Genomic DNA, 14,291 nt, shown 5'->3' on the forward strand with positions numbered 1-14,291 from the left:
TGTTTGAGAATATACTGATGTACACACATACATACATACATACATATAAACTTACGCATGTATTAATTTGGAAGGTCATACTCGTGCAACTATTGTAGAATACGCTATAATATTTATATACTCGTAAATTTACCACACACTATATCCCTAAGACTATGGTGTTGACGATGATTGAAATCTGAAAAGCGGTGCACGTTTCAGTAGCAAAGGAAAAAAAGAGAGCAGATGACCTCACACACTACGAATACGCTATTAATATTACGTAAATGCATGTGCATGTGGGCATGAACAAATAAAATGCATGCTAGCACAGACAAGGACGTACGGTGTCTTGCGCGAATGGTAATGATGCACCAAAAAGGTGTGAAGGACGCGCAGGATGATAATCATAATGATAGTAATGGCCGTCAAATGCTACAGAGGAATCCATAATAAAAATGGTTAACGAAAAAACCTCAAACAAAGAAAAAAAAAATGCAATGACGATGCGATCTTTTCAAGTTGAGTATACGGATGATGGAATACTTGAAATGAATGCTAGAGATGAATAAAATGTGAATAGAAATGAGTGGTTGGATGATTGAGGGCAAAACAAAAAAACAAAAAAAAAACAAAACAAAAAGAAAAGTTGAAGCTATGCACAATATTCTGAGCAGATAAGCACAAACAGGCAAGCAAGGTAGGCAAGTACAAGCAAGTAGGCAGGCAGCAATAAAGCACAGCACAGCATAGCACAGAACATATATGTATGTATACATATGTATGTAGTAAAAAGATGACGGCAAACAGCAAATGGAGATGGTAAAAAAGTGGTAAGACAATTACGGTTAACTGTGAGTGAGTGTGCGTGTGTGCATGTGTGTTTATGTAGTTGCGTTGAATGGCAAGTGACTATATTGAACTATATAATGTGGATCTAATTATAATTTAAAAATTTTTTTTTTCACTAAAATAATAAAATATGTGGCGAAAATATGTCAGAAATTATTGTAATTAAACCAGAATTAGTGACTACGATGAGAACAACAAAATACTGAAAAAATTGCGGTAGTTATTTACATAAATTAAATGTTAAAAAATGAATGAAAGACATTAATGGTTGCCCAATGGAGTTATTAAAATGGGTGGTGCTCATGTGACACTGATGATGTTTCGAAAAGGTAACACATTTTGGCAAAGTATGACAACATTTGCAAAAATGTTGGTAGCAGGGAGTGTGGGTTGGTAAAAGTACGCTAGACGCTAAGCGGCATGCAACAAACCAAAACACAACGAACTCGTTTTTTTTCTTTGTAGCCAATTTTTTGGAATTCACGCCATAAACTAATGTCAAACTAAGTTAAAATTTAAATTAAATCTATAAATTTTTTAGTATGAAAGTGCAGGGTATCCGTTGAATTCTTTATTATAGTTTAGTAATTTTTGTCTACTATTTGCGAATGTGTAGGAAAGGAAAACAAAAAACAAAAATTAAAATTATAAATATCACGAAACTATAGCCTTGCATTTAGCTTTCTCACAGAATTTTCAGTATTTTTTTTTCAATGGTTTTTGTTTGTAAGTCACACGCACTCACCTCGCGATGACCTATTTGGGAGCGGCTGGATGTGGATACTGTGTATATGCCTCATCGGGTGATGCAGCTGTGCTAGCCTGTTCGGAATCTGTCATTGGCATTGTTGGAATAATTGTTGGTTGTGCATAATATGGATAAGTTGGACTAATATACTGTAATGATGGAGAGAAATTCTATAAAAAAATCAAATAAAGAAAGAAAAACAAATTTCATATTTAACGGTTAATATTCACTTATTAATGGCCAGAACGATGATGATGCGTAGATATTTTCGTTTGATTTAGAGATTTCAATTGTTTGTACATACTATATACAAAATTTGTGTATGGAAATGGGCAAAGGATTAGGTGGGTGGTACATATCAAAATAAAAAAAATCTAAATTACCAACATACATATTTGTATTACAGAATATATTTATTATTATTTGAAAAAAAAAAAAAAAAATAGTATACTTTCACACCGTCATGAGTGTGAGAACAACAAACATTTTGTGGAAAAAAATAAATATTTAGTAACAAATTGAAAATATGTGCACGGAATCTCGCAAAACGTGGTGCTTCGTACGAAAGTGTGTTGTTGGACCAAGTAATATTTACATACATAAAATTGTAGGCAAACTTCGTGACACAATCAAAATTGCATTGTTTGAAAAAAAAAAAAACAAATCTTTCATTGTGAAAATTTTCAGCAAAAGAAAGCAATCGCTGTACCATAAGTTACCCTCAATGCATGATATATTGCATCCTATTCATGAGTAAAAATGATGATTCTAAAATGAGTGCGTTTTCTGTAAAATGTTAGTCTACAACCTACTCACTTATATTTGATAGTAAATGTACTTTATACTTACGGAATTGCCAATTTGTAGTGTTGCTAGTTGTGGAACCATTGGTCCATATGGCACAGACGGATCACCACTGACCATCATCGAGATACCACGTGGTTGCACCTGATTGACAGCGTCCGGTTTGTAAGAGGCAACTCCCAACTGTGGGGCAGCAGCCATTTGCATGTACTGTAAAGTAAAAAAAAAAAAATATTGTAAAAAATCATTAAGAATAGATTTATACGAGTTAAAAGAGTTTTATATTTTATATTGGAAGTACCGCCAAAGACAATAGTGAAACTCACTGACACAGCTGGCGCAAAATTAATCATCAGTTTTTTTAGTTACAGAGCCTAATTCTCAATATTTCCGTAGATACAAAGCCAAAGGTAGGCGAGCGTTAGGTAGTTACGCTGTGACCGGACAGCTATAATACAAACTTTATCTTCTTTTCTCGACTATTCATTTTTATGATTTCTTTGAATTGGCGTACATGAATGAAAAAAAACTAATGAACCTTTTGAAATGAAATCATAGCCCTTCAATATTAAATTCTCTTCTATTTGAACTAACAAAATAGATAAAAAAAAATTTTTCAAGATTTTTATACCAAGTTGAAGTGAATTTTTTTTTTTTATAGAAAGGCATTTTTTTCTATAAACCTCCAAAAAGTTGACATTTTGGAATTTCTCTCAGTTTTCTTAGTTCATCTAGAATAAAAAATGATGATAATTAGAAATCCATTTGAATTTTTTGCTTTAGATAATAATTACGAGCTGTATCTTGTACGCCAGTTGGAAACTCCAGCGTTGCAGCGCTCTACTAATTTCTATGTTAAACATTTTTTCAAATGTTCATTAAAAGATAGAAAAAACTTTGCAGTGCTAAATTAATTTTTTCCTTAAAAAAAAAATCGCAAACAGATGCAATTTTTAGACCTCATAAACCAGGCTCCCCCCTTAAGGGGACAGATGTCAACAAATTTTTAGAACGTAAATTTAAGTATTTCTTATAAAGGGTGGTGAAATTTTAAGGGCCGCTGTTGCGTGTGAACTACACGTAAACGTCAAGTTTTTTCTGCATTTCATTTGATATTTGTCAATTTCAGACTAACTCAATTTGCACCATGGAAAGATACACAATCAAACAACGCGTTTAAGTTATTCAGGCTTATTATGAAAACGGGCGTTCAAATCAAAATTCATATCGCGCACTTCGTGATTTTTTTGGTCAATTTAATCTTCCAAATGTGCGTACAATCGGAAAAATTGAGCAAAAGTTTGAGCAAACCGTGTCGGTAAGAGATGTGAAAACACCAGTGCATGCTCGTACTGCAGAAAATATTGCAGCTGTTCGCGATAGTGTGGTTGAAGAGCCGTCCACCTCAACTCGTCGTCGTGCCCAACAATTGCCCCTCTCACGCTCGTCGCTGATGAACATTATGCATAAGGACTTGCATTTACACGCTTACAAGGTGCAATTGACTCAAGAACTAAAGCCTCTTGGCCATTTCAAGCGTCGTCAATGGTCAGAATGGTGGCAGGAAAGGGCAACAGTGAATGACCAATTTTCGAAGAAAATCATCTTCAGTGATGAGCCACATTTTCACCTCAGTGGATTCGTCAATAAGCAGAATTGTCGCATTTGGGCGAATGATAAACCAAGAGTGATTGCCAAAAAACCAATGCACTCACAAAGAGTGACTCTTTGGTGCGGTTTATGGGCCGGTAGCATCATTGGGCCGTATTTTTCCAAAATGAGGCCGGTCATGCAGTTACTGTGAATAGTGTTCGCTATCGTGAGATGATAAAGAACTTTTTATAGCCCGAATTGGAAGATATGGATGTGGACGATATATGGTTTCAACAGAACGGTGCCACTTGTCACACAGCTAACGAAACAATGGCCCTTTTGCGCGAAAAATTTGATGGCCGAATAATCTCAAGTCGCGTCGATGTCAATTGGCCGCCAAGATCATATGACTTGACACCATTGGACTTCTTTCTTTGGGGTAATTTGAAAGAAAAGGTGTGCATCGATAAGCCAGCAACAATTCAAGAGCTAAAGGATGAGATAATTCGGCACATTAACGCCACAGAACTTCAATTACGCCTCAGCGTCGTCGAAAATTTGGACCATCGGATGGAGGTGTGCCGCCGATATTTTGTTCCATACGTAATTCAGACATACCAATATTATCATAATAAACAGAAATGACAATAATTTCCTAAAAAATTGTATTCTATTCAAAATCAACACCGGCCCTTGAAACTTAACCACCCTTTATTATAGATCGTCAACCGTGACGACTCTATTTTTTGCGTTCGAACGCTGGGAGAGGTATAGTTATGTATTCAAACTTTAGACGCGTTTTTCTCAAAACTATATTTTTCGAATTGACGTACATGATAACTCGAAAATTTGCACACATCTTTTTTATGATATTACTTTTATGTGAATTTAATATAATTTTTTCGAAGCAAAAATAGTAGGAAAATTCGCCCCAAATTCATTTTTTTTAAGCATTTTATTCCGCGAATTTTTTTTTTTTTCATTTGTTTTTAATTGATATAGAAATTTTGACATTAAAAAACAAAAAAATTTTTGGTTTTTTGTATTCAGCTCACTGACGCCGATGCTATAATGCCCGCCGATTATTTTAATGTATAAATAAAATGTATGCAAATTTTGAAAAAAATTTATTGACTTCTTCATTTTAAATAATTTGAATTAAATTAAAGAAAATATGTTGCCTACAAAAGTATCACTTGTTGGCAAGAGAGATTCTCCGTTGGATTTTAAGGCTGGCATTGTTATCGGTGTTAATAAACGAAGTCGCTTACAACCTCTTGATTCCACTCCAGCAATTTTCAAAAATGTCGATAAAATAATGGAACCTATTAAGTCCGACCATCATGTATGTAACTTTCCGATTACCCAAGAGCTAAAATTTTCAAAAAACTGTATAGAATCCCTTGAATAAGGAGGGTTACGAAACTATGCTCGAGGAATGGGTGCTACACCAGTTAATGCAAAAACAAATGGAACAAATTTCCAACTGCAAATCGCTACTGAATCACAATTAAATCGACGCACTTTTGAAACGGACTAGTGATGAAAAATGGACCATTATGACAATGTCAAGTGAAAACGGTGGTGATTGAATCGCGAAAATGGCGGCATGGAAGGTTTACTGAGTTTTTGGTGGGATTTGTTGTGAATTACTCACAATGAGCAAAACTCTTATTGCGGACAATTGGGAAACCAACCGGCCAGAAGCGGCCAGTTTGGACAAATAAGAGAGGATTTATGTTCCGGCGATCCCAGTATGGTTAGCAGGTTAATATGCAACTTACTTATAGTCCGGTTCCCGACTACGAGGAATGATTTTACTGGTGAAAAATTTAACTTATACTACTATGAAACTTTCATCCCTATTTTCACATTTCTATCCATTGAATTTTCACTTCCCCTTCGATTCACTTACCTGATCCTCAACTTGAGGTATTGGTTGCGTCATCATATAGCCTGGTATCCATTGTGACCCAGCTGTCATGGGATAACTACTAACTGGTGGTGCACCAAAACGTGAATACGGCACACCGATTGGTGTGCCAACATTAACACTAACACCATTTTGTTGCATTGTCGGATCATAGGTGACCGGTATCCCTTCGGTGGGATCACGCCACGTTCGCGCATTTGGATCAGGATTCTTGTAGAGATTCTTCTTTTTTGGACCACCATCAGCAAACTTAACCAAAAGTGGATCTTTGGCACCCTGTATTGTATTACCATTGAATATTTGAATAATTTGTTCACACTTTTCGCGACTCTCCATACGTGCAAAGCCAACTCCTAAGAGAGAAAAGATATTCACGATAAGCTCGTATGTTCATATATTGGAAGAAAGTTTGAAATGTGAGCAGAAATGAGTTAAGGCGTACGATTGGTTTAGCATAGCTTACCTTTTGAGTTCATTTGCTGATCGCGCAATATGCGAGTTGACACAACTTGACCATACTTCGAGAGCATATTTTCCAAGTCCGTCTCTTTGAAATGTGGTGGCAAATTTGCAATGTACAAATTTGTGGGATCCTGTTCTTGTTGCTGTTGAGTGAATGTCCATAATGGAAAAGTCGTGTGCGTGTGTGTGTATATGGGTAGATGAGAGGCGCCGCGCGTTTGGGTGCGGTTGTTTTGTTTCGAGAAATATGATTTGGAGAGATGTGATGAGTATTTTTTGTAGAGTTTGATTTTGTTTAACATTTTGCATTTGCAGTGCCACATAAAAATACAAACGTATAAAGCAATTCGAGCGCATGTTGCAAGTGTTTTTACGTTTTGTAGACATAACAAATATTATTTGAGTGTTGTTGTATCAATTAGAAGTGTTGTTGATGTGATGGTGCGCATTTGTATGCAGATTGATTTTTAATTTTTTTTTTGTCATGTGTTGTTGTGTGGTGGTAGTAGTAGTTGTTGTTGTTTATTTGATTTTTGGTTTTTTGTTTGGAACGCCGCAGTTTGGCACATTTTGGGCGTACGTTGCAATACACGAGCATAAGATGAAGAAATATTTGGAAAACGAAATATTCATTGGTTAGTTAAATTTCAATATCGGGCAAATAATTTCCAAAAAGCGTGTAAATGTATGTATGCAAGTGTAATGTAGAAATGTTTTCATGTTCGCATGTGTAAATATGGACTCATATGAATGCAAGTGCCTATATGTACATAAGTATTGTAGTATACACTATGCATGTATGTGTGTATGTCAATGTATTCTGGTCAATGAAACTGCATTATATGTGCGTGTATGGACGTGTGTTATTGGTGTGCGCAACAAGAGTCACTTATCCAAATACCTATGCAAATACTTATGTAATAGACTATATGCTTATAATATACATGACACCAAAAAAGGTGTGCGTGTGTGTATATGTGCGCCTTTTTAAATCATATAAGTAATTACTGGACTTTTTACTTTCAATTGAATTAATTAAATAGTGATTTGGCATTCGACGTCGATAAGGCTAAAGGCTTACGGTTAATTGCGTGTCATCTAGCCATTTGTTGCACTCATTAAATCCGGCTTTATTACCCTTCATCACGCAGTTATGCACATTTTAAGGCGTATAATATGCAATTACATAAAATCAGTGATGATAAGATTGCCGTGACGATCAAGCTGCACGAGCCAGTGACGTAACAAGAAGTTAATCTACCTACCCTGCCAAGGGAAGCCTTCATTGTCGGTTCTGCGGGGAAGTGACACGAATGAGTGGGGGTGGGGGTGGTTTTAGTCCGTGGGCGCTTAGCAAATCGGTCATGCTTGTAGCAATTCCGAACTTTAGAGGATTTGTCCTCCGGGTATGCATACCATAAAAAAATATGCAACTCTTCTGCAAAGTGTTATTTGCGATTTTTTGTACTAAAGCCGAAAAGGAAGTGCAAAAAATATCGTCACTGTACTTGCTGAGAAAGGCTGCATAAGAAGGTTTGGAATATTCAACAACCACCAGAGTTGTAGCAGCAGTTCTCCAGTGCGGCATCTTTATTTCATAGACTCGTAAATGAACACCTCAGAAATGTATGAAATAAATTAACTGCGGTTATTTGACTGTCTCTCGGCCTATGCCAAGGTTATAGATTTCTAGGCATATCCAAACAGTGCTCAACTTAAGACAAAGCTAAAACCTAAGCCACAGGTTTTTGTTTTTTTGTCGGGATACACTGGCAATTGCAGCACTCAGACACAATTAAATCTATTGTATTGCACTCGGATTCCCTTTTTAAGTCTCTTTAAATCTACTCGACCCCCGAAGAAATTTGAGTAGATCTGCCAAGGAGCCAAGGTGGTGGCTTCTTAACACATCAGTGCCAAAGACCTCAAGCCTGATTCCAGCGAAGGCGGGGCAGACGCACAGAAAGTGGTCCGCCGTCTCAGCCTACTCTCTACATGCTGGGCAATGATGTCCACCTTTACAATGTGCTTTGCCCAAAGAAAGTGGCCCGTCATCAGTCCAACCAGCCGCGTACAGTCTCCACTGCTTAGTGACAGGAGGAACTGCGACAGTCGGTCGGACATGATAGGTAACATCAGTTTTGTCTATCATGGTTAGTTCGATTTAGTCTAAGTGTATTGCTTGAAGCAGCCAGAATTACCGGTGAACCTGATCAAGTCTTAGTTATTAGTATTCGTCACTGATATAGACGAGCTAACCATTATCAGCTTAGCTCAGAAACATTTTCACATGACGTCCTAGTAAGTATTAAAATGACAGTGTATACCATCTTTTCAGAATGAAGGGTGTTCCATCCAGACTTTTTTTTAATCGTATGTTATTTGGACAGTGAAAGGTTTTTCACACCGATAAAAGTCTTGATAAAAAATCAGTATCATATTTCTGCAGAGCGAAATTAATCGCTTTACGCTTGAGCAACCATTTTGCAAACTTATCTCCAAGGTCAATGCTGTGTGGCCTAATTAGAGCGTGTCTTGAAAAAAAAAGTCATCTGACGAGGTACATTTTCAACTCGGCGGCTATGCTAACAAGCTAAACAGCCGCATCTGGAGATCGGCAAACCTGCGCGTGATCGCTGAAAGGCCAAGGAGAAGTTAAGTGCGGATTTTGGAGCGGTGGCATCATCGGTTAATTCGTCTTTGCGAGTTCTGCTGGAAACGCCATTTCGGTCAACGGTGAGCGCTACAAGGGTAACAGTTCTTTTGTGGCCGCAAAATGGAAAGACATGGATTTGGACAAAGCTCGATTTCAGCAGGAGGGTTCGCCATGCCACACAGCTCTTTTCGCAATCTATCTTTTGTGCTCCAAGTTCGTTAATCGTGTTTTCAGCCGTATGGCGTTGTCATTTGCCTACTTCGGAGCTGCGATTTCACGCCGTTAGATTTTTAGTGACGAGAAGTGTGGCAGCACATAAGGCGCGATAAACTTGGCAAACTGAGTTGCACACACACACACACTCCTTTGACATAGACCTGTACAAAATTGCTTAAAATGTATTGTATGTTGGTTAATACACAAGTACACAAATTTAATGTATGTAACTATTCAATTGCTTGCGGTTTATCTTTATACAATACGATATTTGATTGAAAAACATTTTCATAATTTAAGAATTTATAGGTATGTATTAGCAAAAACCAATCATTAGCCATTTTCGATTAGAAATCAAACTGTGCCAGAAATCGAAGGTAGCAAAGTAATCGTCTGATCGTATACAAATACAATTTTGGTAATAGTTTAATGCAAATATTCGTTTTGATTTTGCACTGTACATTTAAATTTATCCACTCAAGGAGAAGTTTGGCAGAATTTGAGCATGACAGAAATTCACTCATAGGCTTGCCATTGATTCTGCTAGCAGAAAATTCCTTGGTTATCGCTTGAATGCTCCATGCTCGGATTGAACGCTATAAATACTTCTGCGGTTCGAACAAATGTGCCATCTAAAATATACCGGTTAGAATACATGGCACTTCTTATTACATTAGCACTCGCAGTCTAGTAGTACTGGCACAAGAAGTGATCTTCTCTCATCTTAGAAAAATTTTATATAATTTATCAGCTTTCAGCTAACAGCTGATGCACCGTCTGGACTTTGTACGGAAACATCTTCAAATCTTGTACCAAAATTCGCTGTAAAGACCGTCGACTGATACCCATTTGCGTGGCACGTCGTCTGGTTGATGTCGACGGCGCTTCCATGACATCCTCGGCTACAGCAGCTATTCTCTGCAGAACGGCTACTCCGGGGTCTGCCACGCCTGGCAGCATCTCGTGTTGTGCCAGTCTCTTCGAGGCGAGCGGCTAAACGTCGCAGTGTTTCACCAGTAGGCGTTGGACGGCGAGGAAATCTGCGACGAAATTCACGTTGTGCCAAAGTCACCGACCGATTTTTGGTCAAATAAATAGTCAGCAATATTCCGCGTTCTGGAGCAGTGTAGCGTAACATTGTTTATTAACGTGTATTTCGCATATGTTTACTACACAAAAGTAAAAACAGAACTGACATTAGGGGCCAATCGCAAAATTTATAGCATATTCTGTTAGGAGGATTACTTTAGCGCCACCTGTTAGTACTCGTATAATTCCAGCTGCCACTTAACTGACGTGTACTGGCTCAAAAAAGACGACCGCAGTAGTCAATCAGCTTGTGCGTGACTACCTTTCGGTAAATCACGAGTTCGAAATCCATTGTGGGCATGAAACACAAAATTAAATTTTTTCTAATAGCGTTCGGCCCTCGCCAATCAATGGTAAAGATGCGGGTGCATTTCTGCTATGGAAAAGCTTTTTATAAAATCCCATCTGCCCTTCGGAGTCGGCATAAAAGTATGAGAATTTCTAACCTCAACAGAGTAAGACGCACTGAGCAAATTAGAGAAGAGTGTCTTAAATACACTTTAAAAATATGTGCATGAGTTTATTAATGATTTGCTACAAATTAGGCATACTTTCTTTCGGAAACTGTAGGCACTAAATTGTGCTGCTCCACCTCGCTATGTCCTCGGTGGAGAGGAGAAAATGTTGAAAATGAGAAGAGAAGAACTATCAGTTTTATGTTTCTAAAAAATTAATTGCGACTAAAGTCAAGAATTAAAAAGTTTTTGTATGTAGCCAATTTCACTCATAAGTAAAAAAATTAGTAGTTCAAGGCCTTTAAAAAAATCTAATCTATACGCCGGATACGCAATTTCGTTTTTATGATCACTTTTGGTTATTCAGCATTTATCGCAAAGTGTGGCTGATTGCAGATTTGGGGAAAGACCTTGGTTTTGAAGCATTTCGATTTATTATCAGCACAAAATACATAAATATTTAGGCAGATATTTACTTAAATATACATATACACATATACACATATATGTATATTCACAGTGACGTTCGGAATAATAGCAGCGCAACTTTTTGCAAAGTTTTGACTATTTACTTATTTTTTAATATATTTAATTTTTCTATAAAAGTATAGTTTATACTATGATAATAGGCACTTAAATCAAGATATTAAACTTTGTACAAAATTAAAAAAAAAAGATTTAAAATTTTTAATACAAATTTCAAACTATTCAAAATTAGTAGAACGTTATGTTCTACCTACAACCTCAAGAAATCGTCGGCATGAAACGACGGGACGCCTGAAGACTAACGGCAGTCATAACTGGCTTCTGGTCTATCGGAGAACAAGCCGCCAAAATTGGCATTCCTCACAATACATACTGTCATAGTTGCAAGCAACCGGAGAAAAAAGAAACAATCTTCCATTTCTTCTGTGAATGCCCTGCCCTATGGAAGGACAGAATGTTAACGCTGGGCCAATCGCTGTTCGAGAATCTCGAACAACTGTCTGACTTAGATGTCAATAACCTAATAAAGTTCTTAAATCGCACAGACTTGATATAGTCTTGCTGTAAATAATTGTTAAACAAGTTGGTGACGAGGATGTGGCAACAAAATGGTGGGGAAGCGCTAGTTGGATTCTGGATGAATCACCACTTTAACCAACCAACCATCAAACTATCAGTCTGAGTCTTAAAAAAAATTCTGCGTATGAAGTTTTGCATTCTATCTAATTTTGGTATAATATTTGCAAGCTTAAAGTGGCACAAAGTTTCCGCTGATTTTTTTCGTTGATGGGGTTAGCATTTTTTCCACATAACAAATCCTCGAAATCTCTGCATATCTAGCATTTTTCTAAAAAGTCTAGCTAAAAAGCTTACAACTTTTATGAAAACTGGTTGCATTTTTTTAATTTTGTGCGAAATTCGAGACTTTGTGTTATATGGATTTTATTGTATTAACTATATTTTTATAGAAAAATTAAAAAAAATATTTCAAAAATCAAAAATTAGTTGCGCTGCTATTATTGTGAACACCACTGTATATATTTATAAAGCTTTTATATCTGTTTCTACGAGTATTGTATGCAAGTGAAAGTGTATATTCGTGTTATAATTCATTTTAGATATACGAGTACATAATACGGGTATTACAAGGTGGTCCATATAGCATTTAGAACTTAATTTTTATGCCTGAATGTATTTGAATGAATTCTTTTTATTTTTGTATTTGAAAGCAAGGATAGGTTACTAGGTTTGCTCATACGAAACAAAATTAGGAGGGTTACTTCGGCTGCCACGCCTTAAGGGATTCAGCAGCAGAATTCTGGCCACTCATTTCACACGTATTCTAGAGGTCTGATTGTGAATGCTTTGTACTACACCGCATAACTTACACAACAAATCTTAATTCAACAGACTGCTAATTTTTCCTAAGTTGTGTTAAGCTCCGGGTAATCAGACATATGCAAAAATACATTCAATGAAATTTTATCTGTAAGTTTAAAACTTATGCGAAGTTGTGCTCGCCCAATCAGTCGTCGATCAGTCGAGAAGGAAGTAACATAAGTGATGGTTGCGCTAATTTTTCTTTTTGGGTTGGCAACTAAGTAATTGCGGATTTCACTCATGGATGGCTTTAGTTGAATTTTTAGGTTTGCAGACGTAGTACAAATGTAAAACACATTTTGTTATTTGATAGTTGGCAATTCAGCTGTCAATCAGTAAAAAAAAGTTGTTTGGTCGGTTGCGTAGTTTTCGTTTGGCGTTCGTTGAAAAATGGAAAATCAAAAGGAGCATTTTAGACATATTTTGCTTTTTTATTTCCGCAAAGGGAAAATCGCATCGCGAGCTCATAAAAAGTTATGTGCTGTTTATGGTGACGAAGCCTTTCAAGAACGGCAGTGCCAAAATTGGTATGCCAAATTTCGTTCTGGTGATTTTTCACTCGAAAAATGAAAAACGCTCTGGTCGTGCAGTTAAAGTTGATGACGCCCTAATCAAAGCAATAATCGATTCGGATCGTCACAGTACTACACCTGAGATTGTAAAGAAGTTTCATGTATCACATACACGCATTGAAAATCACTTAAAACAACTTTGCTATGTTCAAAAACTCGATACATGGGTTCCTCACGAACTGAAAGAAACTCATTTAACGCAACGCATTAACAGCTGCGATTTGCTAAAGAAACGTTATGAAAATGATCCGGTTTTAAAACGACTGATAACTGGTGATGTAAAATCGGTTGTTTACAACAATATCAAGCGAAAAAAATCGTGGAGCAGGCCAAGTGAACCAACTCAAACAACATCAAAAGCTGATATTCAACAAAAGAAGGTTTTGTTATGAGTTTGGTGGGATTACAAAGGAATTGGCTACTTTGAACTCTTACCACTCAACCAAACGATTGATTCTGATGTCTACATTAAACAACTAACGAAATTAAACAATGCAGTTGAAGAAAAGCGGCTCGAATTGACAAATCGAAAAGGTATTGTACATATCCATCATGACAATGCAAGGCTACACACATCTTTAGCCACTCGGCAAAAATTATTGGAGCTTGGTTGGGATGTTTTGCCACATCCAACATATAGCCCTGACCTTTAACCATCTGATTACTTTCGATCTTTACAAAACTCCTGGAATGGTAAAAATTTCAACCATAATGATGATGTCAATTCGTACCTGATTCAGTTTTTTGCTAATAAAAACCAGAAGTTTTATGAACGTGGGACTATAATGCTGCTTGAAAAATGGCAAAAGGTTATTGATTAAAATGTGCAATACATTACAGAATACAGTTATTTAGTTCCTTGAAAAAATTGTCTTTGATTTTCAAAAAAAAAAAATTCGCAATTACTTAGTTGCCAACCAATGTATCAATAACCAAATCTCAGTTCTTTGCGAAACCAACCATCAACATAACCCAAGTGACGTAAACAAATCAGCTGATTCCTCAAAATCGCTGAGAGCAGGTTAACGGGCTAGTGTTGACTACAACTTCTAAACTATTTTCACCA

General features: G+C 36.7%; 1 protein-coding gene across 2 annotated transcripts in view; it reads right to left on the minus strand.

Annotated features, from left to right (window-relative positions):
- Window positions 1-14,291, minus strand: part of LOC128859629 (protein alan shepard) — a 49,057-nt gene that overhangs the window by 11,319 nt on the left and 23,447 nt on the right. The window contains exons 4-7 of one of the 2 annotated variants that reach the window (XM_054096584.1): window positions 6,373-6,514; window positions 5,892-6,262; window positions 2,429-2,593; window positions 1,577-1,728 (exon numbers count right to left, since the gene is read on the minus strand). In XM_054096584.1, coding sequence (XP_053952559.1) covers window positions 1,588-1,728; window positions 2,429-2,593; window positions 5,892-6,262; window positions 6,373-6,514 — 819 coding nt within the window. In that variant the 3' untranslated portion in view covers window positions 1,577-1,587. The remainder of the gene's footprint in view (window positions 1-1,576; window positions 1,729-2,428; window positions 2,594-5,891; window positions 6,263-6,372; window positions 6,515-14,291) is intronic. The other variant, XM_054096585.1, reaches the window with a different exon arrangement.

This window comes from Anastrepha ludens, chromosome 4 (assembly GCF_028408465.1).
Source record: "Anastrepha ludens isolate Willacy chromosome 4, idAnaLude1.1, whole genome shotgun sequence".
NCBI lineage: Eukaryota > Metazoa > Arthropoda > Insecta > Diptera > Tephritidae > Anastrepha > Anastrepha ludens.